At 45.6% G+C, this 27,999-nt stretch overlaps 1 protein-coding gene across 1 annotated transcript; it reads right to left on the bottom strand.

Annotated features, from left to right (window-relative positions):
* Window positions 1–36: 36 nt before the first annotated feature.
* LOC144101796 (uncharacterized) lies at window positions 37–26,250 on the bottom strand. Its single transcript, XM_077635012.1, has 4 exons — window positions 25,525–26,250; window positions 14,017–14,054; window positions 8,870–9,070; window positions 37–7,064 (listed from the first exon to the last, which is right to left on the bottom strand). Exons 1-4 carry the CDS (start codon window positions 25,894–25,896, stop codon window positions 6,977–6,979), a joined length of 699 nt encoding a protein of 232 aa, XP_077491138.1. The 5' UTR covers window positions 25,897–26,250; the 3' UTR covers window positions 37–6,976.
* Window positions 26,251–27,999: the final 1,749 nt, after the last annotated feature.

Genomic DNA, 27,999 nt, shown 5'->3' with positions numbered 1-27,999 from the left:
AGTTGCGCGCAATTCGCCGAAGAAGTGAACACGCACTGAAAGCACACTGTGTTTAATTGTGCTATGCACTGTACAAAGGTCGTGTCAGGAGCCAGAGAAGGTACATTTGCTTATGCAATGTCATACACATGCACAGTGGCATCACTCGCTGAGGTGTGCAGCCACTGCCGCTTTCACGCTAGAAGGCACTATCATACAAACACAAAAGGAAAAATAATCACTCATGCCTGTGCCCTGCAGGCAAAGTTAACGGCAGTAAGCAGCTATGACCTGGGGTAAAATCGCTATAAACATGCTTCCATATTAAATTTTAAAAATTGATGTACTTACACATTAATTCCTTCGTTTATAAATAATACCATTTGTGAACCAAGCTGATCCTCAAAACCGATTCACCTCAGGAACCACGCACTTTTGAAAAAAGCACATGCCTCACACAGATCAAAGAAATCAGTGAAAGTCTTTGTTGCTGCTATGCCAACAAGGTGCAGTGTGAAGCTAAAGAGTAAGCAAAAACATATACTGAGATAGCTCTACTATAACTTCTTATAAAATTCAATGCCAGGTCTACTCACACTGTGAAGGGCATACCAATCCCATAGTATTAGACACCACCGCTTTGCATTGGTGTTGCATTGGCATTGGTTCTGTTCACCGGTTATCTATAAGTCTGAGATATCACGTGACTCACGTCACTTACTTTCATTAGGTTACTATACTCGGGGACTAGGCAGAGGCTAGGCAGAAAACGGAGACGGACTGGCCTTTGTTCCCGTACCCTGGAGGGAGGGACGTTGGTCGGGCTAAGGGTGTGGAGGGATGAGCCCAAGGCATGGCCGCAGAGGCCAGTCTTCTTCCCTTTCCTGCCTGGCCTCTGCTGCATCGCCAAGAAAAGTTGTCCCCGGGTATAGCAAAAGACCCATTTTGACATCCAAGAACCGAGTAAAATTGAACTGCCGTCCACAATAGATGTACTTTTCAGTGCATCAAAAATGTGTAAAATAGCACATTTTTCTTTTTCAGTTCTGAATAGTACATTTACAATGCATAGCTGCTCAATCAAAATAGGTCTTGCCTGCCAGTAACATAACACATTCTCTGAATACAGTACGTGCACTATACATTTTTAAAAGTAATGCCTTTATATTTTTCGGACTATCCACAGGTGTAATCTATAGTATACTCTTCTCACAACTGCCCATTTCGACATGTGACGCATAGCATGGCGGGTTGATGTGCGTACTGGCGTCTCAACTTCAAATATCTTTCACGTGACTTGTCCTTAAAGGGATGCTGAGGAGAACTCTATCATATTTTTTTTGTTAGCTAAATCTGATAGTTCGGCATTTCATGGCTTTGTTGCCGCTTGTCCGGGAGCGAAAGATGCATTTATTTCAGAGAAATTTGGATTCGAAGATGAAAAAGTTTTTCCCGCCGCTCTAATTCGAACTCAGGGAACTCTTATGACGCCACGGCAACTCTTATGACGTCTCAGAATGGAGTGACGTAAAACGTGACATAAACGCAGACTCTGTGATTTCTGACGGCTCGCGGTGCGGTGCGCAACCTTCCTTTGCCAGCCTCAGAGATTCATGGCTTCCATGAAGTAAGGAAAATTCCTCCAAGGTGGCGCCTCTTGTCCTAGGAAGTCACCACGCTTGTACTTGCGAGAATGGCCTGTGGCGGCAACACCTGTATTTTGGTTCTTGCTATTTTCTACATTACAAGAGCTTTGTTTTCAGTAAGAGTGGCGTTTTTGTGATCAGGAGCTGCTATTCTATCGATACAAGCCAACTTCAATTTCTCCTCAGTGTCCCTTTAAGATGAAAATAAGGTTGGTTCTTAGGCAGCTGACTTATAACTATGACTTATAATTTATAAATATGACCTATAAGAAATAACTATGCAGTGCACGAGCTATAAGTCCTATGACTTTTAACTGATGCACATCTGAGTGTTTCGGCCAGCAGGTAGGAAGACGGCGGAATCAGTGCGGTAGAAAAATGGTTCTCATGCCCCTCATAAAAAGGAGCATTCACCATGCTCTGCTTGCCTGGAAATTAGTGCAAAGGTTTTTTTCGACAGGTGGCCCCTGTAGACCACATACCAGGTATGGACAATTGATTAAAAAAAAAAAATTCCCACAAGAAATGAGCCCTGCAAATATACACCGGGTGTGGACTATAGTCTAGAAATTGCAGTAACAAAGGCCACACTGCTCAATTACTTCAGTGCCTCATCATTTAGCACCGCTTCGGGAAACCAGGCTCTAAAGGCTGACTGCCGTTTAACCTTGCCCACATGACACGAGCGCTGGAAATGAACACAGAGACAACACTGAGTCTTAACAAAAGCTCGTTAACTGAATAAAATAACCGGCATGTATTTTTCACTGCAACGCGCAAATGTGCACACCAGTAAGCCTCTAGTGCTTCGATGCCAGTTGGGCAAGTCTGTGCAAAACCCAACCGGAGCACACAAACACACAAGGCATTGTTTCAAGGTTAAAATTTAGCCATCCTAGTCCAAAAAAAATTTCCAGCGATTCCTCCCAAGCCAGGGTAGGTTTCTAGTGTGGAAACATTCACCGTCAACAATTAAGCAAGTGATGCTATGTGGCCAGAAATTAAAACTGAGCACCTTTCTCGGGCCTCCACACTGGAACAGTAAGTCATCTTACAGTTGGGTCCAAGCCAACACCACTGCCATATCACTGTGGGCGCTGTACTAGCTCAGTTTGCCAGGATGCACACCAAATGGCAGGGCGAGGGCAAACCATAATTCACAGCTTAAAGCAGGAGCAACATTGGTCCTAAAACACGCCTCCTAGGTGGTGTGAGCTCCCCCCACGAATGCACAGATAAATACAATCATTTACAGTTTTACACTCATAGCAAATACAAAAAATCAGAACGCACCCCCCCCCCCCCCCCCCTTTTTTTCACAGCCTCGCGGCTACATTCAAGGGGAACATTTGATTATTTCCCGTTAATCAGCCATCCTAGTAAAGACGGTCATCATGGATGGCAACAACAGATGCCCATGTGAGCAGTTTCACGTGCACAATACAAAAACAAAAATGCAGAAGTGAAAATACACAACACAAACCTCCTCCTAAGATGGGAAACGGCAAGCAATGACATTCTCACAACACAAAGTAGCAGTGCGAGCATCACAACAGGTCCATCACAGCAGGGACACCTTTTAAATGCTTCCTGTTTTTTTTTTAACTTTTTCAATACTTAGGAGAGTGAAGCTTGTCCCAAGCATGGGGGGGGGGGGGGGGTCAGTACAAGGAAAACGAAAGAAAAGCAAATTAGCACGCTGACTTAGCAAATGCTACTAAAACGAGATTCACTGAGCGTCCAGCAAGAATAGCAGTTGCCAGTCCTTGGCATGGAACGCTGGCGTTTTCTTGCCATGGAAATGGCAGTTGATCTTACGGAGGTGACGGCAGCCCATAAAGGCGTTCACAAATGCAGTTGGGAATATTAATAATAAAAACGGAAGGGGCACTGGAATGCGGAGGTAAGGCACACTTGGTCGAGGGCAATGCATGTTCTGAACGCTTTGCAGTCCATCGTTTATGCACAGCCAAGGGTTCAAAAGATGTCTGAAAAAAGAATTCACAGAAATGCACACCATCCCAGATTGGCAAAACCTTAAAAAAAAAGCCAAGAGGTCTAACGGCAACTATTCCAACTAACTTCGTGCCGTTCATTTGGGGATGGTTTACTCAGGGTAAAGAAAAGATGAAATGATGACAAGCTCCAAACATGCCCGGCAAAGAAAGAGAAAATAGAAAACAGCATCATTGTTCTATCTAACATGTTAAGAAAAAGCTTAACACTGATTGTGCACCAACAGCTAGCAAGACAATCACTTTGTGTCTGCGCTCACTTATCGTACGTGTGTGCCACTCTGTTCTCACATTTTATTTACTACATTACATACACACATGCACGAACCATGTCTTTCTGTTCCATTCTGCAATCTTCTTTCCATTATTATCCAAATGAAAACTTCTGCATCAGCAGTTCAGTACTAAACATGACAGATGATGCAACTGAACATCGTATTAGGAGGAAACGGTCAAAATCAAATGTCTTGGGGAAGCATTTGATGCTTTAATGCAAAAGTCATCTAAGGCACTACCCTTGACCCCCAGAGCAGAATGGTTTCACACCTCTTGTGGTGATGAATATCATTATCTAGTGTGCTATTCCACGACAGATGAACAGAAGGATGAAATTTTAGGGATCTAGGTCTCATTAAAATGCATGCTGCATGCAGGATCCTTAAAGTTGTTTTGAACTTAAAGGTGTCTGTGCCTTTCAAGGAAACGCAAGAAGCTAATCCAGTCTACAAAAATTTATGCACTGTATTGCATAATCAAGCTGTACAATTTTTCTATGTCCATTAAAAGGATGAGCTGCCCAAGATGTGTGTGTGCTGATGAGCATGGCAACATGATTTGTTTATATCTCTTCGTTTATATAAACAAATGCATTTGTTTATAGAAACAAAAAGAATGAGCTGCCTCAAACAAGCGTGTGCCAAAGAGGGAGTCACAGCGTCATAGAGGAATTAGAAGACTGTTGCTAGAGCCAAAGAAATTTCCTCAACACATCTTGCCGAAGTGGAGCGTATTAAAAACAAGAATTAAAATACAAAACACTCGTGCAGAACACTGCTTGACTTGCAAATAGAGAAGAAACTCTGAGCTTCCGGAGGCCTCAACTCAACTTTACTTCGTCACTCGATATTCTATAGCTTCGTTCCCCTTTCATCCACCTTTCAAATGCTCCAAGCTGGCACAAAGGGTTGAAGAGATACTAGCTTCTATCTCGCACAAGGTAAAAGCTGCATTTATGTGAGGGGAAACTTCCCCACAGATAACCGAAACTGCGGGGTAACGTTACTTCACCGCTGCACCTGCTTTTCACAAAACTCCTTGCATGCGTTTAAAAAAAATGCGGGCATGATGCACATGCCATGCAAGCAGGGTCCACACTGCCGGCAGTTTCTGACTACATACCCGATTGCTGAAAAAGAAGAAAAAGGGAACACTCACAAAGAAAAAAACAGGGTAAATTCACCATGAAACGACCGCCCCACTGCTTTCACAAGCAAGTCGCGTTGTGTGCACTGTGCAATTCTTCGCATAAATTTGTACTACAGAAGTTGTGTCATATAAGAAGGCACGCCACAGTGTGCTAGCAGCCAGTGCCTGATGGGGCGCTGTGGTCGCAAGACACGACTGTGCACACCAAACGGGAAAGTGCAGAGGCACGCAAGTCACAAAGAGAGTCCGTGATGCGCCGTACCATTGCAGTGAAAAGCATCGTGAGGCTTAACACTGCTGTGAAACGAAGTACCCCCCTTCCCCCCAAAATGACTGAAATAAATCCCATGTGACTGGAGGCCATCGAGTAACTTGCGTAGGTGACGCCCAATCATGAGAAAAAAGAAAAGAGTGACTGCGTCACTGTACACTGCCAACCAGCACTATGTGTTGACCGTTAACACAGTTAACAGAGCAGTTACACAGTTAAATGCAGCCTAGCAAAAAAAAGTTTCAACCCGTAAAATTCCCAACGCCACACAAAAAATGCTGGGTGGCACTGAAGAAAAAATGCAAAAAAAATGCTTATGTTTAACAAAACAAGCTCTCAGGAATGTAGAGGGATGCTAAACTGGCAGAAATTTCACCCCCAGTTACTTACTGTTTGTGAGGTGGGCACAGCAGACAGCAAATCTAAAGAGTAGCAAAATGAGCTTCTAGGAAGTTAATTTCCAATTTCACCATAGGTGCTCTCAACTGGGCAGTGGTGCTACTTTCAAAACCAGGAGAGAAGACCGTTGCTATGGTGCTTCATAAGACACCATACATCTTATAGATGTTGCTTCTGAACATCTGATGGGCTTGGCACCCTTTCCCCCAGCAGTGCCCAGACAAAACTTTCTGAGGCATTAAATGAGAACAGATATGAGCAGATGTGGAGGAACACATCCCCGCAAAACACCATGCACTGCCCATCATTATAAAGAGTAAAACCAAGCTCCTTGACAGAGCTACCAACCATCGAAGGCAGCATCACAAACACAGCATAGCTTCAGGCACCATAAGACTGCGCCGTAGTTAGTTTAAACCCACGCAGTCTTTTCCCAGCGTCTTGTTTGGGTCATTTTTGTCCCAAAAATGTTTTGACAAAAATGTCAGCTGAACTGCACACAACATGTCCCATCACAACACATAAGCATTTTTTTCTAATGACAGGGACAGTCGTGGTACTTAGTACAGCGGAGACTAAATACCAAAATGCTTCTTTGTCAGCAACACTACGGCGAATCTGGCAAATCCGCAAACAATGCTTAGAAAACACTATGCAGTTTCCTCAAGTACCTCGTGCACGTTGATCACTTTCAGTGATGTTCCGCACAATGCAGTGCTGTGTAATTTGTGCTACAGTGTCACACTCTGGCTTCTCCCATGTTTTGCAGCCTCAGTTCATTAGGCTTCGAAGAGACACCACTCTGCTTGGCAAAAACGGTGGCGCCTTGCGAGCCTTCGTTTCCTTTCCCTTTTTTCCCCCTTGCCTCAAAGGTCACGTGCAGACTCTGCAATTGCTGCTTGAAGCTGCGAGCTCCAACGCCGAGTCAACGGCGACCCGCTCAACTGTTCGTCTCTCGCTCAAAATTTCTCCGCTGTCATACTGGCGGAATGTACTCGAGCCCACGAAAGACATCTGAGCAAAAACAATGCCAGACGTGAAACACTGTCACCCACGTCTCATCATTCCGCAGAGGTTGCCTGGTCATCACAGTGAGGCAGAAAAAGTGTTACAACCACAACCATAAAAAAAAAAAAGACCAAGACTCTGCCACCGCTCATTGCCAGGGAGAACACTCTCCTGCAAGACAGACAGGTCTCAGTACCATGCGGACAGCGCTGCAATGCGACAGGCAGCTCGAGCTATCGGTCCGGCAAGTCCTCCTGTGCCCCAGTCGTCACGGTCACCGCCAGAGATGGCGACGACTGCGTTGTCTCCGGTGCAGTGGTCCTGCAGAGAAAACAAGGAATGTTGACTTGAGTTCGGCATTCACAAAACAATACTTCCTCATGCTCTTTAATCATGACATATAGATGTGGGCACGTTCAGCAGAATTCACTCCAGCACAGTCACGCAAGCCAACTGGATAAAATGGCTGAGAGTACAAGCATGCTCCATAAACTGTTACCAAAATTAGGCAACCGGGTTGCGAGACAGTGCTGAAATAGATTTGTTCCCCAGCCGACACGTCCCGTAAACTTTTGCCACCTGCTGTGTTCTGTGCTGTGCCTGTTCAGGTCTTTACATCTGCACAGGCTCAACTCGGACTCCAGCGTGAACGCAAGACGGGGCTGAAGTCGTCATCAGTGTGTTCCTCAAGCAGCATTACAAGAACCTCAACCACTCTGTTCACTCCTCCCCAGAACACTATGTGGAGAGGTGTACCCAGCTGACTTTGCGGTGCAATGCTGCTCAAAAGAACGCACCATTTGCCAATGGGAGAACCGGATATTTTAGAAGGAGACTTGCCAGCACCTCTCCACGACACAGAACTGGGTGTGAGATGTGAAGAACTGCAGATGGGAATGTTCCTATTTCTCGGTGCTTGCGAGGTACATAAAAAGAACATTCAGTTGCCGACCGATTTGTTAGACTCCAATAATTCAGACTTGCACGATATTTCGGACTGCACTAAGAAACCGTCGCACACCTTATGGGAACATGTATTTTCAGTACTAATATTTCGGACATTGTGGAGTCTAAAAGTTCGATTTTCTAGACTAAAACAGGCGCCAACAATACTGTGGAGATCATTTTTCAACTGGAAATTCCATTACTGCAGCCTAATATAGACACTAGCGGACATCAGTGTCACAGCCACCCCGTTCTCCGCCGCTGTGAAAGGCGCCATCTTGGATTTAAACAGAATCTGTGGCCGCTAAATACTCTCCACTATAGCACTGACGGATCAAATCGGACGCACTGGCTTGGATAGACTCGGCTGTTTGTTAATGGGATGCTCTCTGTTGCCATCGAGACAGCCTACAAAGAGCGCGGAATCTCACTGAAAATGGTACAACGGGACAGCGGGACAGCTGCAGTGTTAAACAAAATGACTGGTAACAAATGCAAGTCACAGAACAGGAATCTGGAATGAATCAAGTACAGTGCATGGCTTGTTGCCTGGCGCTAAGCAGGCTTGAGACATTCTTTCTCGTTTTTTTCACTGGAGGACCATGCATGGAATCTTCTAGACCATTACAGTTTCTTTACGTACACTCCGCGCTAGCACGAAACAGTTGCCATGGCTTATCTTTGGCTACATAGCTACATCATGCCAAACTACATGGGCTTTCAAAGCAACCTCTCCAGTATACATAACTCGTCGAAACGGCCAAAATTTGTTCGGCCACAGTGCCAAGGGTAATCGCGTTTTCAAAATTCTTAAAACTGGTATGGATATCAGTTATGGTGGGCTACACACCTCAATAATTAAGGAGCCTAACCGTAACAGTTAAAAAGTTAACTACTATTGAGTTTTAGTAATCAGCCTGCTAGTTAGCACGTCTTAGCCGTATTCCAATGTACTACACCACTGACAATGCTATGCCAAAAAAAGCGCTCTTCTAACCCAAAAAGCCCATTTTTTAAAAAAATGTGTAAAGTCTTAGGTGAAACACCCTGTATATGTATTCTCTATCTTTTTGCTACAGAATGAACACGTGGGTAGGACAACAACGATGATGATGCAAAACCAGGGGAACTCGGCTAACACAACTAAATCTGTATAAGCAAGCTGCACCACGAGTGCTCACTTTGCTGTGGTGGGGTTGGGGCCACCCCGAATGAGCAGCAGGGCCTCCTCATAGGTGGGCGGGTCTTCTTCCGCGGTAGCCGCCATCAGCAGCGGGAAAGCCGCAGCAGTTGTCGCTCCTCCGCGACACATGGGCGAATCGCATGACGTGGCCACTGCTTCGTATGGGGGCGGAAGAGATGCTGCTCTCTGCTGCAGTCCCCTGCAGCACGTGTTAGAAAACTTATACCACACATAGTTCTAATTACAGTCGCCAAATGTTCAGCGACTACTTGGCATGATCACGATTTCACTTTCGTTAGACTCAGGAACTTTTTGATCCTCTTTATTTCACGTTCAGTTATTAGATCTTTTTCTCTCTCTGCTGTGTCTCACGCCCCTTCTTCAAGTGCAATTAATTTGTTCATGTAGTTACCAATGCATACTGACATAACAATCTATCAAACCTTGTGCGGAGCCACAGACACACGAGCTCCACTGTGAGCTTTCTATCAGTGCCCCAAACATCTGCACGACATATACAAAGGTTGGATTTGATCTCAACACGATGAGTCATTCTATTCTATTCTCTATTGTAATCTGTATTCTATCTATTATAAATAACCCAAAACTGAGTGTGGAACAGTCATAGTTTTTATTACTGGCATCATACCTTCAAAGCTCTCGTTGCAACTTCGTTTAATACCTTTCATACATGCACTGCACTGCCTTCATCAAACAAGGACAAATAAGCCCCCCCTGGCAATTAGCATACATATAGAGCTTTCTGGAAAACCACAACATGCACTGGCCATGTTGTCTGCAAGGCAGACACCTGATGAAGCATCACTGCCATGACGGCATCACGACCAACACTGCACGGGATGTACAGTTTGTGCAGTGCTGCAAGTGAAAGTCATGAAAAAAACGAAGCAAACATAAACAGAAAAACAAATACAATAAAAATGCCAAAAAAGTGCCACAACCATAAGAAACACACCTTCATGCCGCATATCTTCACTGGTTGATGCACCATCAGTTAACTAATAAACACCTGGTGAAGACAGTCTTCCCGCAAATACACAAACTCAATGCAGCACATCACTGAACATGCTAACAAGCGGCTTCTGTCCAAAAGCATGCAGCACTGGGCAGAAAAGCTGGTCAGTGTGATATGGCATCTCTGTAACAGGTACGTAATGAAAGTATTTAAGTAAATTTCAACAAGTTTTCTGTTTCCAGCTATCAGTGCAGCACTTATAAACATGCCATTAGAAAAAATATAGGAGGGGACACTTAAGCTCTGCCTTAAGGGTTTGATGCGATAGCCTAATGGGTTAATTCCCATATATGCAGAAGGTCATCCTCTACCTTACACTCATTAACCCCTGGAAGTCCTCACACCCCTTCTGGCGCAGTGGTGCAGCAGTTAAGCGATGCGCCACTGCCCTGAGATGGCAAGTGCTTCCAGCAGTGGGCCTTGTGTGGCCTTGTGCGGCTCAGCCACATTCAGCAGGTCTCTGCACAGCGAGTACGCATATGTACTACTGGGTCATGGGACGTGAACAGTCATAGTAGGATATACACCATCATGCCACTGGATGTCATAACGCGTCTCACAGGACACTAGGCACTCAAAACAGCACCACACTGTTTTAAAGATAATGGCGATTAGGATAATGCACCTGAAACTTCCAATACTTTGTCTAAGTGCTACTGCAGTACTCACCACTATGTAAAATCGGGGACAAAAGTCTCTGGACCGTACTGCATGGCTGCGTAGCAGCACGGAGCGCATTGCTGCACGCTCTCATGGTGACAAGATCGGCGCTCGGCAAATGCGCGTCCTACTTTACCAGCAAGCATGGCGATTTTCTCACTCTGAGCCGCCGCTCATCGGTAGTTAGGGGTGTGCCGCTAGGCACCGTTACGGCTCCGGAACGCTGCTGACTCATTCTGGGCTGACAGACGCCTGTCTCTCGCTTTCCCAGGCACTTGCACTCGATTATGATAAAGCTCATTGCTCGTATTCGTCGCTTTTCAGAGCAGCGTACTAGAAGGCCATACTAAAGAAATAAAGCGACGAATACAACGTCATGAGCAAAGCATTTCCAGAGCGTCAGTCACTCGCTTCTGCCTCTTTAATTCGAATGGTCGGACAACACGCTGTTAACTTGAGCAAGCATGAGGAGCGCCTACATAGAATGCGGAGACAATAAATGAGTCTAACATTGTCGAGCAGTGAAAAATATAAGCAGATAACTGCGCGAGTATTCTTCACGTCTGTGCGGGCTATGAAACAGTTGTCAGGTGCATGGTCAAACCTTTATAGGGGAATCCTCCAAGGTGGAGTAGATCTGTAATAAGGGTGTAATTACTCATTGGCATCCACCCAAGCACTGTCATACAGCTACAGAGGAAAAAAATTAGTCCTGGTCCAGGGTTCACACCCAGAACCACCACTTCACCAGAGCAGGGGCTGTACCAAATGAGCTAACTGGGACTTTTTTTTAAACACGATATTTATTACACTGAAAATAAGTTCTGACCGGAATGGCTAACATATGTTAGGGCGATAGCGAATTGATCAATAACTCTAAGTGGGATCAGTGTTGGTGTACCTATTATTTATTATTATTTATACGTACTGCAATCCAACTGTTTTTTCTTGGGCTATGGCAGGAGTGGGTATACAAGTATAAGCCGTCAGTCGCCTACAAGGCAACACCAAAAACATAAACAAGCAAATACCGCATGCAGGCAGCACCAAAACACGCACGCAGACATTCATAGCATACACTAACGAGTCATCGATGCATGAGTCACTCACTGTATGGGTCATCACGTGCACAAACACCTGGTACTGCATCTAAGGCGCTGGGGGTTTGGTAATCATCCTTACCAAACGGGTCAGAAATACCATGTTCTTTTGTTAGTTGACTATCTGATATGTAGGTCCGTGGAAAAATTTTATTCACAATAAGTGTGGTAAAATGTTTTCACATTGATGCATGTGGATTGTGTACACAGGTGGCTGTTCGCGGTGTCACAAGGATTTTTTGCGACAAATACGAGAGAAATCATCACCGAGTACCATTGGTTCAGCAACCATTGCTTATTTCGGAGTTAAAAGAAGTCATGAAATCATATTTGCAATTTAATCTCATTCTTATTCCTGTAAAAGTTTGTGGTTTGAGACGTTAGGATTCCACAGTCTGACGAGAAAGCGAAAAGAGAGATGGAACGAAAGAAATGCTGCATGTTTGGACTATCACAATCGCTTGTGCCTACCTGTATGGGGCAGAAACTGTATCGTTACATTGTCGAATTGCACAAAACAGACCTATGAAAGATTTTACAGCTCTTTTTGGTGGTTTAGAATAACAGCTGCGAGGATATATATAAATTCTAATACATTTTGTGTGTCTTAATAACTGCAGTGCACAGGTAACAAATGAGGGCAGTCAAATCAATATGAGGGTCATGTTCAATGATGTAATGGTGCGTATTTTGTTCCCTGCAATTACCTCATACTCTATCACGCCCACCGTTAACTTAGCCTGCCTGGCTGGGTTGCGCAGAGCTGGCTGCACGACAGCCTTGGCACGACAAGCTGAGGAGCTGCTGAACGCCTAATTAGTAGCCAAATAACGTGTTTCTCTCTCTTACTGTTAATGCCAAATGCAATTGAATTTCGCGGATAGCCTATAACTCTCCTGTCGCAATGATGATGAGTGCCAAGCTACATTGGTTAAATGTGCTTTCTATCTGTAAGCCTGGATACCGCAGATTTCCTTTCTTCGCACAGACATCCTTCGTGACCAAATCTGCGGGATGCTGCGGTCCGACTCGTATGTCCGAGCTGCCAACTCTGATTCTAAACACTGTATGCCCGACTGTTTCTCTTTCCCCTTTCTTGAACACTTCTCTGTTCGTCCTGGCGCTGATCCGGAATAGTACCATGAAAACGCTTTTTTTTTCCCTCATTACTGCCTAATTTCTCTCAGCAATCTTTCCTAAAATGAAAGCCATCGGCCATCCAGCATTCACTTCATCTGGTACGTCGACTGCAGAACTTGATTACAACTGCGCTGCATTTAAATGCTTGAATCACTTGGGCTGCACTTAGACAATATTAATTGCACAGATATACTGACATCGGCATTGAAAGGCATATAACAAACCGCTCCCGGGGTCGGTTGTCAGTGAGCGTTATGGAGCAGAATGTTTCGAAAAAAGAAAACAGTGACTTGTGCTTTGTAGAATCGGTCCCTCACAGGAAAATTTTCCGGTTGACTCATTTATTGTCTCCGCACTCTATGTAGGCGCTCCTGAGTGCTCGCTCAAGTTTACAGCAAGTTATATGACCATTCGAATTAAAGAGGCAGAAGTGCGTGATTGGCGCTCTGGAAATGCATTGCTCATGACGTTGTATTCGTCGCTTTATTTCTTTAATATAACCTTTTAGTACACTGCTCCAAAAAGCAGCGAATACGATCAACGAGCTTTACCGTGATCAAGTGCAAAAGTGAGAAACTAAGTGGAAAAGTGAGAGACTGGCGCCTGTCAGCCCCATATGAGTCAGCAGCGTTCCAGAGTAGCAACGGCACCTCTTGACAACCGATGAGCGGAGGCTTCGCCATGCTTGCAGGTAAGGTACGACACGCATGCGCTGAGCGCCGGTCTTATCACCAAGCACGTCACAATGAGACCACGCCAGCAATGCGCTCCGGAGTGCTCCGCAACCGTGCGGAACAGTCCAGGGACTTTTGTCCCCGACAGTACATAAGCAGACCTTGCTGGACCCCAAATTTTTTTCCTGAGAATTCGTTTCGTCTTCACGATCCCTTATTACGAAAGACTCGTTTTATGGACAGTTTTGCACAGAAACCAAAGAGTCCACATTATTGAGGCATGACTTTTCAGATGCTATGCACATAACTCAAATCATCGATTAAAGCCCAGCAATAAAGGGACTTCGGAATTCCAGTGACATCGGGCTATGTCCAACTGGATATTATTCTTCTTTAAAGCATGCTGTTCATAAAACTTAAGATTCGATGCATGGGATTCTTTATTTAAAAACAAAACACAAACTGGCACTATTACGCACCTCCACCTGTTGACAGAAGACCTGTTCGACAAGGAAACAGCTGACAAACTACATACCTCAGAAGACTTGGTTCCACAGCAACCAGATGGAGCTCCTGAAAATAGACCACAGACAAGAAGCACGTGTCAGTTCTTAACGCAGCAATTGCTCAAAGATTTACGAGTTGAAGAACACTGGCACTCCAATGAACAAACTTCAAAGTCTCATCTCCCGAAGGCTCCATATTGTTTCAAAAACCATCTCAATTCTATGCGAGCTATCATACAACAAAAACTCAAGCAGACTACAACACATAAGCAACTCAGACATAAATAGGTCTCTTTCCAGAACAAAATATTGCCATAAACTGGCATGACATTCACATTCCCGCCATGTCAAAGCACAAAACTCGAAGCACAAAGCCGGCTGAGACCCAGAAATTGTTGGCGTTGACAAAATTTTAAGCCTTTGATAACAACATGGTCTCCTGTACCTTCAACAAAATGAAGAGACCTGCTTCAACACATAACAGGATACAAGCTGCTAGCACTTGCACTAGCAGCCAAGACAAAACAAAACATACAACAAAAAGGCTGGAATGCAATACGTACGACAATCCCCCCCCCCCAAACACACTTCAACAAAACGCATCTGGACGCACCTCATATTTCACTGGAGTTTATCTCCAAAAACAGTAAATCGCAAGTGCAAAGCCCACAGCCACATCTGCTGGCATGTGCCATTCAGCCTGCAAAAACAGAGACAAGGTCGCAACAGCATTGCAGCTGGAAAATTTATTCAGCCCAAACAGTGCTCACTTTTATCCACTACTGCCTTGGTCATTGAAATGATGTCTGCGCTTTGAAAAACACCAGGTGGCGGTTTTCTTTTGTCTACTTGTTTTTAAACCAACGTGCCTGCATCCCAATTCTGAGGCTGCCCTAATGTGATCACTTCAGGTTACTGCATTAACTTTAATTCATGCATTCCCTCCTTTCTCTCAAGTAACTCCCTTTGTCTCACTCACTCAATCCTGTACACATGCACGAACATGCACTCGTGCGAGCTAAGTTGCTTAGAATTAAGTGCCGACTTAGAATTAAGTGAAATACGAGTTAATGACATCCTAGTCAAAATCAAGAAGGAACAAATGCGAAGGCCAGAAGACCTATGGTCTTGACAACAAAGCGCACAGAAAGTGATGAAGACGGAGACTAGAAAAAACACAGAAAGGGTTTTCTGCGTGCTTTGCTATCAAGAATGGCTTACTAACTAGCCCAAACCAATAACTTATTAAACCATGGTCCTTTAAGGTCACAAAGTGGATTCCAAGAGAAAGCAAGCGTAGTAGGGGCTGTGAGAGGGTCAGGTGAGTGAATGAGATTAGGGAGTTTGCAGGAATAAAATGGACGCAGGTAGCACAAGACAGGGCTAATTGGAGAGATATGGGAGAGGCCTTTGTCTTGCAGTGGGCGCAGTTAGGCTGTCGATGATGATGATAACTACTAAGAGAACCATTCCAAATCACTGTAGTAACTTGAATGTAAGCCTCCCTTTTTTCAAAAGTGATCAAATACACCATGTACAGACTTGCTCAGAATCATGTGGCGATTCAGAACCAGAGTGGCTGAAAGCCAGATGGGTCACCTGTAGGTTAGGGTATTAACCCAAGTCCCAGACACATAATGTGCAGAGTTGCTTGCAATCAAGTGGTGTTCACATTCACAGACAGTTTGTCACTTCCCTTCTGAAATGGTGATCAAAAGTGAAGTGAACTGCTTGAGAATTGCGGGTCACCCATATTTCTGTTAGTACAGCAACATTTGGTACTTTAGGGCTGCCCTAGAAAATTGTAAAATAAAGGTCCCAGCCTGCACCGCATACACACGACCGGCTTAAACCAACTAAATATTAAAGAATCTGTCCAAGTGAGGTCAACTGATCCTTTTGCACCCATAGGCAAAAAATAATGTGGGAAGCAGCAAAACCACGTACCAGGGTGCGGGCCCAGGCAGACTCCCCTGATCTGCCCAAAGAAAAGATAAATAAGATGAGGTATGGAATCGGATATGGGCTATCAGGGTGAAGTTGTAGGATTTCGGGTGGGGATGGGGACAACGTAGGCTTTTTCAAACGACCCTGATATAGTTAAGTTTCTTTTTCAGGCCTCCGTAAAGGGCGAGCACTCGATATTTGTGGCGCTTCTGACTAGCTGGAGAGCTACAGCAAGGCACGTCGCAAAAATGATGAAACATAACCTTCTACAGGCTCAGCGACCCACAAATGAAGGAGGATATCGGGAATTTAATTTGGGCCTTTTTCAACAATGCAGCCACCTTTCCATGCCGAAAAAAAAAAAACTAGTTTTTTTTTCCATCTAGTGTAGTTAGTGTCTTGCTCAGTTTGCAATTTCCTTTCAGTGTCCATTTAAGCTAAACCAGCGCAGATTTCATTTCAGCCGCAGCTGCCCGTGCTTCCTGGACTGACCACCACCAAATGATGTCCCACTTGTTCGGTACCAATTTTCACGTCGCATTCTTCTTTCCTCTTTTGCACACTCTTGTGGGCAAACTATACATGAACATACACCTGCCCTCGTTCATTGCACGTTGGCCCTCCTGGCAGAATGGCAGAAGTAAATGATATACTGTACCACTTTGACGAACTGCAATAAGCACGTGAGGTAAAAATTAACCAAGTGTTTACACACATTTACATACTGCAAACGGACCATTCAAGTCAAAATAAATCAAACGCTTATCTAAGACCCTATACATCCTCGTCTAGAAACAACAAGCATGAAAGTTTGATGTACGCACTCTACTGCACACAATTCTGTCCCTCAGTAATTCTTCAAAACTATGCAGAAATGGATGATCCAAAACGTTTCAGGTTACTGCGGTAACCCACATTGGAATACGAAAGCACTGATGCCTGCTCGTTTCTCTTTGCCTGTCCTTGCTTCACTCGTCACCTCTCCTTGCTGCACTTGTCCCTTCTCCTCACATTTACTCGATTAAGCACTCATGTAAATTTATCCAATTTTCCAATTACCACAGTTAATTGTCCTGCTTAATCAAGTTCCATCAATTGCCAATTTTGAGCTTTCAGACTTGGCGCCGCGCTTCGTTCTCAAATTTGGCACCATGAGTTGGCTCCGCCCATAGTTCCGGTTTTTTTTTTCAAATTTGGCGCCACAAGTCACCTTAGTTCCGCCCACTTTTTGGACATTTCTGGCTCTAATTAATTAACTAATTACTCTATCGATATAATGCTTTTTGCGCAGTATCCTCACATCATCCTCTTTCGATTACAACCATTCATTTGGCACTACCTCTTCTATGTTCCTCACAACTGCTGTGGACACGTTTTGCGGACACGACCTTGTCGACATAGCCTAGTAAAGCTTTTGCTTTAAAACAAATATAAAAAGTCCGGCTCCAATTCTCCCCCAGTCAACCAGTTGTTGGTAGTAGCAACAAGAATTTCTACCTCTGCCATAACGGCAGAATCAGTGCCATTTGGAGAGACTGAAATTTCGCCCACTGAAAGTAAACTGCCCTGTTTCAGTGCAACACTATACACAACGTCACTCATGCATGACAACAATGGCAACCAAAGAATAAAAATATGCATGAAAAAATGCCATGAGAGGGAAATAACTAGAAGATTAAGAATGGGGTGGAGCGCATATGGCAGGTTCTCTCAGATCGTGAATGGCAGTTTACCAATATCCCTCAAAAGAAAAGAATACAACAGCTGTATCTTGCTGGTACTCTCCTATGGGGCAGAAACATGGAGGCTAGCGAAAAGGGTTCGGCTTAGATTAAGTAGAACGCAGCGAGCTATGGAAAGAAAAATGATAGGTGTAACGTTAAGAGACCGGAAGCAGGCAGAGTGGGTGAGGGAACAAACATGTGTTAATGACATCCTAGTTGAAACCAAGAGGAATAAATGGGCTTGGGCAGGGCATGTACTGAGAAGGCAAGGTAACCGCTGGTCCTTAAGGGTAACAGAGTGGATTCCAAGAGAAGGCAAGCATAACAGGGAGTGGCAGAAAGTTAGGTGGGCGGATGAGATTAGGAAGTTTGCGGGGATATAGGCCGCAGCTGGTAAAGGACAGCTAGGTTAATTGGAGAGACATGGGAGAGGCCTTTGCCCTACAATGGCCATAGTCAGGCTGGTGACAATGATGATGAAACAATTCCTGCCGAAGGTGTTTGGAATTTTAACGCTGCGTTGATAGTATGCATCAAGGAGTTTGTTTTTTTTCACATTTTTTTTTTCACATTCACTCAGAACCAACTGCTAAACTTGGCAACACTACTTCAGCAGTGCCTATCCATCATCAGACATGACTCAAAGCAAGCGTGGATCTGACAAATGTAAGAAAATAACACGGCGAAGCAGGACACCTGTGCATACTGGCACTCATAACATGACAGGCCCTGATAAATAGGCGCAGCCTTCACATGAGTACACCAAATGCGTCCAAACAGCTGGCACGAGAGAATTGAATGCGGACAACTTGCATGTGCTGCTGAGATTGAGAGTCACAGCTCTGTCTGACAAATTGCATTATAGATAACTCTTTGCTGGAAGTAAATTAAATACAATAAAATACAAAATGCGACTTTTTGTCCTCACATTTTACAGATTACCATTTCGCGATGTTTGCTTTCCCTGGTCACGTGACGCAGAGAATAAGCACTTGGTCTGAAATCTAACGTGAATGAGTTCACCGAAATTCATCCGATCAAAACGTCATTCGAACATAACGACATAAAATAATCTGCCAATTAAGGAAATTACTGGCTAATGTGTCATTCGTACTAAATGACATTTAACCCTCCATTACAGGATTGTAAAATTGCTGAAAAGAGAAAGACAAATAAAGACGAACAGACAGTGTACTGCTCGCGGTGTGTGTGTCTCTCTGTATCTGTCTTTTGAGCACATTTATGACCCTTTAATGTACAACCAACTAGCATAAACACTGCCGCTGCTGAATCAAACCCTCAAGCGCAGCAAAGGTGTCAGTCTACAACATCAAAATCACTCAAAGCGAGGTGAGGAAATAGGTTAGATTCACTGACTGAAGCAGGAACGTTAATCTCACTTTTGCCCCCAATACCGAGTTGCTCCATCATGAACTAACCATGCGCAACCTCCTTATATTTCTTATTGTGTAAATAGTTTGTGTATATTACCTCTCTCTCCCCCATCCTCTCTTCCTGTCCCCTCACCTCTTTCATTTCATTTCTCCATTCTGCCTGCTATCTTTTATTTCCGCTGCCCCAGCTCGGGTGCTTCAGTACCGATGGCAGATGCTGAGACTAGCAAAAATATTTTCCTTCCTTTTTATTATTATTTTAATAAAACCACTTTACTACCCAATACCGAGACAATATCCTGCACAACATGCAACACAAAATCCATTTCATGGAAAGACAGCAGGAGCAAGAGGACTGCGCATAACCGCAACCACACATTGCAGCTGCCATCAATCACCCTCTGCCTTCACGAGCTTCGAGCTGAGCTACATTCCACCCTTACTTCCTCAATTGCTTTTTTTGCCCTTTTGTCGTCCTTGCTCTTCTGAACAGACACACATTTATTACACGGCACACTAATTACCTAACCACTGCTTGCCCAAGTCTATGCTTGTCCTGACAGAAGCAGTGGTGCATGGAACACGGAATGGAATAGCATCATGGATCACCATATGGCACGAACACGCAGCTATTCCATGCACCTGTGCATCGGGCCATCTTTGCCTCGGCTCTAGGAGCTGCACATGGCTGCCTTCCTCTGAAGCATCGAGCATGGGCTCTCCTTTCAGACACTCACTAAGCGTGGGACGCAGAAGCCGGGCAAGAAACTATCAGTTAATTTTTACACAGCTGCTCAAAAATCAAAGACACAGTCTGCACTTGTGCGAGCTAATATACACTGCACACAATGCACAGTTTAGAAGGTGCAGAAAAAAAATAAACGATGACACATTGTGCCGTGCTTTATTTCTTTATTTAGGCGCGAAAAAATTGAGGTATAAGCGCTGCTTCGTCGTTTTAATTCTGAATGTTGCAACGCTAAACGCGCACCGTAAAATGGTTCTATCGGTTTAACAGCTCACTTATTCGAACTGAAATTTGACATACAGATGGCATGCTGCAGCCTTGCTGCTTTTATACCACTTGTGAAAGATGCACACCCCTGTCAGAAGTATATAGCCCCAGTGGTTTGCTTATGAGACCTGCAACATGCTTCATTATGCATCCCCAGCACCGTAACTTCTCGAAAGAGGAATGGGCTTTGCGTCCTCAATCCTCCCAAGGTTTGGACTGCTTGATGTGCTAGGGAGCCACACTAAACAGCTTAGATGCCAACCCCTTCGGCTGCATACTTTTGATGGGGGCTGTACCTGCCTGGTTCGATCAGAATTAATTATAAATCTGCGTTGCCCACAACATCGGCGACCCAAAAAGGGCAGTTTTCACGTGACGATGATGTTGACGTGTGGCTGTTCCCTTTGTAGCGGGCGGGTACAAAAGAGTCTGCGCCCTAGCCTATACATAGAAAGTTTAAAAAAGGGGGGAAAAAAAAAGGTGTCCGCATGCGCACCCAAACACACTCGCCGACCAATGTCGCACTGTGTTCCACCACTGCACATGCCTGTCTTAGGCGATGTTCAGGCTTGTGGCGAGGTTGTGTGACACCCAATCGGACTAAACAAACCCCAAGGACTATGATACTGGTGGCGCCATCTCGTGCATATCTGAGGAACGAACGTTTTACCACTGAAGTTGCGATGAGGGGGTGAGTGGGGGGGATAAGCGGCTCAAAGGAAGATGCTACAGATGATCTGGATTTTTAATTAACTCTCAGCAAATTAGACAAGTACATCACCGAAACGTTGCACTGAAACAGAGAGGCTGTCATACACAACATCTGCAACAAGTTTCAGAGTGAAGAAGCAAGTGGTTTAACAGAAAGAAGCATTTTACAGTGCACATTTAGTGCTGCAACAGTCAGTATAATGCTAAAGCCAGCCAGCCTCCAGAGCCGGAATCACAAGTGAAGAAGCAGCGAATATACTGCAGTTTTCTTCATGTTTCGCGTGACCTGTACTGAACTTTGATGTCACAGCCACTGCACAGCTGTTGAAACTGAAACAGCTAAGAAAAAAAATTCACTTATAAATTATTTAGTGGCTGTAGGCACATACCAAGTGGCGATTCATGTACATTAATGTTTTATGCATAATTACAAAGAAAAATACTGCGCAGGAACATGAACAATGGTCAGCGGTGAACAATGTTTATTGCGAGAAACACGATTATATACCCTTGCATACTGAGAGAGTTCCAGAAGGGGAGAGGGGGAATGAGCGATACGAAGCCAGGCCAAAAGGGGGTGCGTGCATTGCTGCTTTGCTGGCTAGGAGAAACCAAACGTATACAACAGATGTCATAGCCATTTCTCAGCTGCTAAAAAACAGCTGAGAGAAGAAATTCACTTATAAATTATTTAGCTGTCATAGGCAAATACCAAGTGGTGATCCATGTATACAAATGTTTTATGCAAAATTAAAAAAAAAAAACCAGAAATTTGCATTTTATAGCAGGCAGAGCCATACTTCAAAGGACTAGCACCCCATGGGATTGGAAAGTTTTGGAAGCCAAACACTACTGCCCCACGTAAGGGATCACTTGATGGTTGCACGAAAACCTATACATAGGCACCACGAATTGCACGTAGGAAGGCACAAGGCTCGAGTGGAGCATTTGTGACAAAAACTCCAGAATGACATTTATGCCACATGTGGATTTTGCAGCATATCCGGATGGGGGCATATTCAAGACAGCTGCAGTAGATTACGTATACAACTTACTAGTAACAGCCTCCTTTAGGGCAAAAAGCCCTGCCAGAGCTGAAGCCATAGCTGCGGCCAAGGCTATCAAACACCAAGAAAGGCTCGGCAAAATGGCCCGCGTTATCACAGACTCACAGCAAGCCTGCTGTGGTTATACAGTTGACAGACTGTCAAGAAAGAGCAGCAGAACTCTTAGCTGCTACCCCTTTACAAAAATATCACCAAATTACTTGGACACTGGGTCATGCCGGGTTAGAGAGCAACAAGGCGACTCATAACCTAGCTCGAGCACTAATTAACCGAGCGGGTTCTTCCCGTCCTTACCTCACACCCCTTCCGTCCACATGTTGCTAACTAGAAACACTTTAACCACAGGAGATACCCTCCACCACACAAAAAGCTAAGCACATCAGGTGCTGTATGTAGCCTGGTGCCAACTGTAGGCAAACTCATTTTGATACCTACTCAAAACCCCGACACCTGCCCTTGGTGTGACGCAAGTCCCACACTTTTCCACATTTTGTGGGGGTGAGCAGGCAAGCCTAAAAACATTTAAAGACGACACATACGTCTTATGTGAAGCAGGAGCTCCATTGACTAGTGTATCCTTGGAAAAGCTCATCTACCAGGTTCGTGATGTAACTCCGGCCACTGGAGTTCTGGAGTGAGGACCCCACCCATCTGATCAAGCAACTGTCAAGACCAGTTTCTCTATATTTTTTCAAACCCTTAAAGAGCAACTACAAGATTTTTTGCACCTCCAAAGATTTTACTGAAACTTCCTGGGTAAGTTCTCCACCATTTCCTGGTCACTTGTGCCAAATTTTAAAGTGTGGCAATTTCTTGTTGTAGTGGAAATGAATTTTAAAATTATCCATTTTGTGCCCCACAGTCGGGGCGTTTTTTTGGGCAACCTTGTATGTGTGACGCCAGAGTTTGGCACGCTCCTTGATATTCGCTCTGCGTTTGCTGAAGGGCAAAATTTCATGCTTGTTTTTGCTTTCTTCAGATAAATAATAACCCAAGCTGTCGCTTAATGTCACCAGTTAAGCCAAACAAAGTACACAAGATAAGTTTTGGGACAGTATCCATGACATCAAAGGTTTGTATGTCGCAATGTCATAGTCTGGCCAAAAGCCAGTTTCAGATTCCTGGTTTGTGCTGTTTTCAAATACTTGTACTCAGTATTTTTAAAAACGTTTTTGTTGTTGTTGTTGTTGTTGTTGTTGTTGTTGTTGTTGTTGTTGTTGTTGTTGTTGTTGTTGTACCAGAAAGAGGGGACTCCGAAGAATGTTATGTGATTGTCAACTCAAAATGTTCAGAAAACCTCCGGAGCTGCCATTTAAAGCTTCACAGCTCCCAGTTCCTTTTTATTTTATTTTTCTGAACCACACAGGCCATTGCCTCTTGTCCACGATATTCACTGAAAAGGCAGAAAAACTGCCAATGCTAAATTCTTCATTTAAACATTAAAGCAGATACAATCTAACATTCCCTGCTTTACAAAAAATGGCTGTGCCAGAGGGATTACACTGTCATAACTGGGAGTGGAATTATGCTAGTAATGTTGTTCAGGGATTACACAGCCATCCTTCAACAACATTCCTGTAATGGCTTCAAATAATACGAAGCAGGCCAACACAAACCACCTCTCAATAAAGAAAGCTGCAACTGGGCAGACAAATCAATGCTGGCTTGTGAAATTCAAGTGCATGATCAAATAGGCTGCGTTCCCAGTCAGGCAAACGCCAACTATTTCATCTCAGATTCTTACTTTTGCACAGCGGCACTCCAACGAGGGTCACCTGACTGGCCACCTGGCGTAACATGAGCAAAACCTCTACACGTGCACAGCTCCATTTGAAACCTCATTGGCATTCACAACATTCAGGCTGGAGACAACTGTACGGGCACATGCTTGCACTTGCAGCACAACTTCCTGCATATGCATAAGACGCACCACCTGTTGTGTGCCAAGAATGCCTCCAGCACATGAATAAACAAGTGTCGGCAATGCTGTTAACAAGTGCTCCCCCTAGCAACTTCAGCTGCTGCTCCGGTTGGTACTTCTGAACCAAAATAACTTGTCACAACCTCAGGAACGACGGGATTGCTGTTGTTGTTGTCCCCCTCACAAAATGGCACATACCCACAAGGGGGATTGGCCATAACCAGGCGGTGACTATTTATATTGCAGATTGCATATGGTAAACATGGGATGACCTAACAAAAATTGTGTAACTCTGTTTCCGTAGCAGAGGAGGTTGCAGGAGGTTAGGGCGACCTAACAAACTGAAAATTACGTAAGGGAATCCGAAAAAAAAAAATGAGAGATTGAGAGAGAGAGAGTACGAATTACAAAAAGCAGTTACCCAAATATGAAAGCTTATGATGGTATGGACAGTACGAAAGCTTATGATGGTAGACGTTTTGACTCTAGGAGATAATTTTGAACGGCAGAGCAAACATTCCCATTGGTATGGCCAAGCATAGAAGCGCCAAGGGACAGATCAACCGCAGAAGAGAGACGCAAACTGAAATTCTGCATTGGATTGTCGTGGCAATAACTGTCTGACACAAATGACATAAACTCCATGGCTATCATAACCACCAGCTGTGACAAGTAGTTCAAGGTTTATGCTCAGTTCACTGTATGGAATGCACAGAGTGCTTAGAACTGCACACCAGTCAAATGCTTTTCTGCAATGAGTCAAGAATGACCCCAATGTAGTACGCATACCCTCCCTACACTATAAACTCTGCCCCGAGCGTGCATTTACAAACAAGTCTGCCTTATTCAGACAAGAAAATTGGCGTGCAGAGGCAGCCTGCCGTAAACGAGTCGGAAATGGAGAAGGCTGGGTTAACGAGGCTATGGCTGGGTTCAGTGCAGATTACAGGAAGCTTATATCGGGCATTGCCCACACAAAGGCACAAACAATTTCACCCGGCCTGAGTCAGCGACAGCCGAGCCGACCGGACCAGCACGGCAGTGGCATGTGTTTAGCCATACCAAACAATTAACGCTCTTCGATCAAACGCGCGCAACCTCCAGACATAAAATTAAATTCCTTTTTCAACTACGTGAACGTAGTTTTTATGTGCGTGGTTCCGCGAAGGATCGTGCATCTAGTTGGATTCTTAAAAAGCTTTCCGATGAACCAGTGCAACACGTCGAGTTCGAACCAGCACGATTGCTGCAACTTTCGGATGTCATATTTGTTGCACAATTTCGTCGGAGATCCGGTCGCTTTCAAAAGCGAACACACCACCCCTGGAATGCGCAGAGTGCTTAGAATTGCACACCGGTCAAACGCTTTTCTGCAACGGACACGACGCATTCTTGAACCAGAAAATGTTGAAAAAGCGACGCAGCCTACGCCCACTGAAGCGTCGTCTTCGTAACTGTCAACGCATACCCTCTTCGTGAAAACCCCGGATAATAACAGAAGCACCGTCAACGCTTGGGGCGCATGACAAGCTGCGGAATCCGGAAAGCGCAGCATCAGTGCACACGTGCTCGTAGAACAGAGTCAATGACTGCAAAAAATTCCCACAGGCGATCGAGGCACGTAGGCCACGCCAAGTAGAGCGCGACCCGCTTAATTCTGGCACCGCTCCACAGCGTCGGCGTTCGTGTTTACACAGCGATCGACCGGACGCTGAAGAACGGTAAATAACACGCTAATTAAAAACGCCCAGGACTCACCCGCAGCAGGGAATGCTGCCTCGCCAGGTAGGCGAGCATAGTTTCCCTTCGAAGATACATGATCGTCTTCACCGCGAACATGAGCCCCGAGCTGATGAAGATGGGTCCAATGAGCCACATGTGAGTCAAGTTTGGAAACACCTGTTCGCTGTCGTCAAGCACCAGTATCGTGAGCACCGTGCCCAACGAGAACAGCACCAGGGCGAGCGAGAAGTAGCAGTAGGAGGCGCAGCTGCAAGAAGCCAAGCCGCGGGCGAATCGGTTGCCCCGCGAACGGCGACCGTCGATGCCACCGCCGCTCCTGCGTCGCGACGGGCTGTTGTCGGCCGACGAAACCGTCGCGGTCCCCCCCGCAACGTCTTCTTCGTCCATGTTGTCGCCTCTTCAAAGTTGTTCGGGGGCCGTGCAATCACGCTGCCCGAAGAAGGGTGCGGGTCGCTTGGTGTGCGGCGACTACGTTGCCATGCGGGTGCGCCTTCGCGCATAGGCCGTAGTGACGACGCCGTTGAAACCTCCGCCGCCAATGCCGCCGCCGCGGCAACAACATGCAGGCGCGCGGTGTTAGCTTGCCATACGACACCTGTTCCGAAGCGGGCGGGCGTCGAAGGAAGGCGATTTTTTTTTAACGCTTTTCTCTTTGCTTGCTGCTGTTGCGACGGCAAAACTGAATCGCGAGAGAGTGAAGCGGCAGACACAAGCGCACCGGATGCCGCGGAGGTAGTGAGTGAGCGAGGTCAAGCAAGCAAACAAGCCGAACGCGAACACGCCACACTTGTCGCGAATGGCGCGCGTTGCGGGGTTGGACGCAAAAGCCTCTATCGTATCGGCGAGCAAGGGAAGACGCTCTTCTCTAGTCGGACAAGTTTCTCTCGTGCTTTTCTTTTATTTATGAAGAAAGTGGCCAAGGCAGCAAAGTGAACAGTGGCATTGCACCCAACGCACTACAGCACTGCGGCCGGGGTAATGCGCGCAGCCCGCGGGAAACGTTTGCGTTTCGATTCGCACTGACGTCAAGGCGCGCGAAGATTGCCGATTCGAAATCGTGAAGTATGCGGACGGATCTTTATGCAGTGCGCGTTTGCTCTGTGCGCTTCTGTAGCAAAGCTGTCGTCATGGTTTTGATGAACGGTAGCTGGAAATTCAGTATCTACGCACAAGTTTGGAGTCGCTGTTTGTTCAGGACGGTGCTCTTCAACATGTCAATGCTAAGACTGGCAAGAAAGCTCAAAGAGATCCCGGGTATCAAACACGCCATGTACGCCGACGACATAACCGTGTGGATCACCCAAGGATCGCTAGGAGAAAAACAAGACCGACTACAGGAAGCCGCCACCTGCGTAGAAGACTACGTGAAGGAGAGGGGCCTGAAATGCTCGACTGAAAAATCGGAGCTCATCAGAATAGGGAGACACCCTACCCAAGCCCCACTGGACGTCGTCCTCGAGGGACAACCGATCCCGGAGAAAAACATAATCCGCATTCTGGGCATGTGGCTACAGAGTAGCCGCAAATGCAGCCACACCATCACCCTGCTCAGGAAAGCCACGGAACAAGTAGGAAGAATGATCAGCCGAGTATCCCAAAGAAGATACGGAATGAAGGAAGACGACACCCTACGACTCGTAAACAGCCTAATCGTCAGCAGGGTCACATACTCGCTGCCCTACCACGCAACAACAAAAGCGGAAAGAGAGCAAGCCGACTGTATACTAAGGAAGGCCTACAAGATCGCTCTGCACCTACCCAGGAACACGTCAAATGAAAAATTACTCCAGCTCGGAGTCAGCAACACCTTTGACGAGCTAGTAGAGGCTCAAATGGGTGCGCAATTGACGAGGCTCAGGGGCTCCCCCACAGGAAGGGCGCTCCTAAAAAGGCTAGGTCGGAACGCAAGTGGTCTGGCTGACAGATACACAGAAGTTCCAGACGACCTCAGAAGAACTTTCAACGTGGGACCCTTACCTAAAAATATGGATCCCAACCTACACGAAGAAAGGCGGAGAGCCAGGGCCGAACAGATAAACAGAAGGCTAGGCCAATCCGAAAGCACACTATACACCGACGCTTCTATGTACGCAAGAGCAGAGAAACGCACAGCCGCGGTAGCGGTGGTCAACGGTACAGGGGAAACTATCACCTGCGCTTCAGTAGGGGTGTCAGGGATAGCAGAGGCCGAAGAAATTGCCGTCGCGCTAGCGATAGCCGAAGGCTACAGAAAAGGTCGCTCCCTAAATATCCTAACGGACTCGAAAGAAACATGCAGAAACTATACGAAGGGCAATATCAGCGGCACTGCCCTCAGAATAATCAGCGAGGCGGCAGCCTCAGCTGAAAGAATACCCATACAACATATAATCTGGGTGCCAGCCCACGCAGGCGTAGCAGGAAACGAAAGGGCGGACAGTCTAGCTCGAGGGCTCACTTACCGAGCAGGCTTATCGATCGTCTCGGAGTCACGGCTACTCATATGCGAGG

This window comes from Amblyomma americanum, chromosome 8, assembly GCF_052857255.1.
Source record: "Amblyomma americanum isolate KBUSLIRL-KWMA chromosome 8, ASM5285725v1, whole genome shotgun sequence".
NCBI lineage: Eukaryota > Metazoa > Arthropoda > Arachnida > Ixodida > Ixodidae > Amblyomma > Amblyomma americanum.
The sequence above is the reverse complement of the archived record's forward strand: the minus strand, read 5'-3'. Positions and strand labels throughout refer to the sequence as shown.

Excerpts from the sequence above, each read along its gene's own strand:
- LOC144101796 (XM_077635012.1), bottom strand. The coding sequence starts at position 25,896 with ATGGACGAAGAAGACGTTGCGGGGGGGACCGCGACGGTTTCGTCGGCC. Across the intron at positions 14,055-25,524 it reads GGCAGCATTCCCTGCTGCGG|GAGCTCCATCTGGTTGCTGT; the intron begins GTGAGTCCTGGG and ends GTCTATTTTCAG. Across the intron at positions 9,071-14,016 it reads GTGGAACCAAGTCTTCTGAG|GGGACTGCAGCAGAGAGCAG; the intron begins GTATGTAGTTTG and ends CACGTGCTGCAG.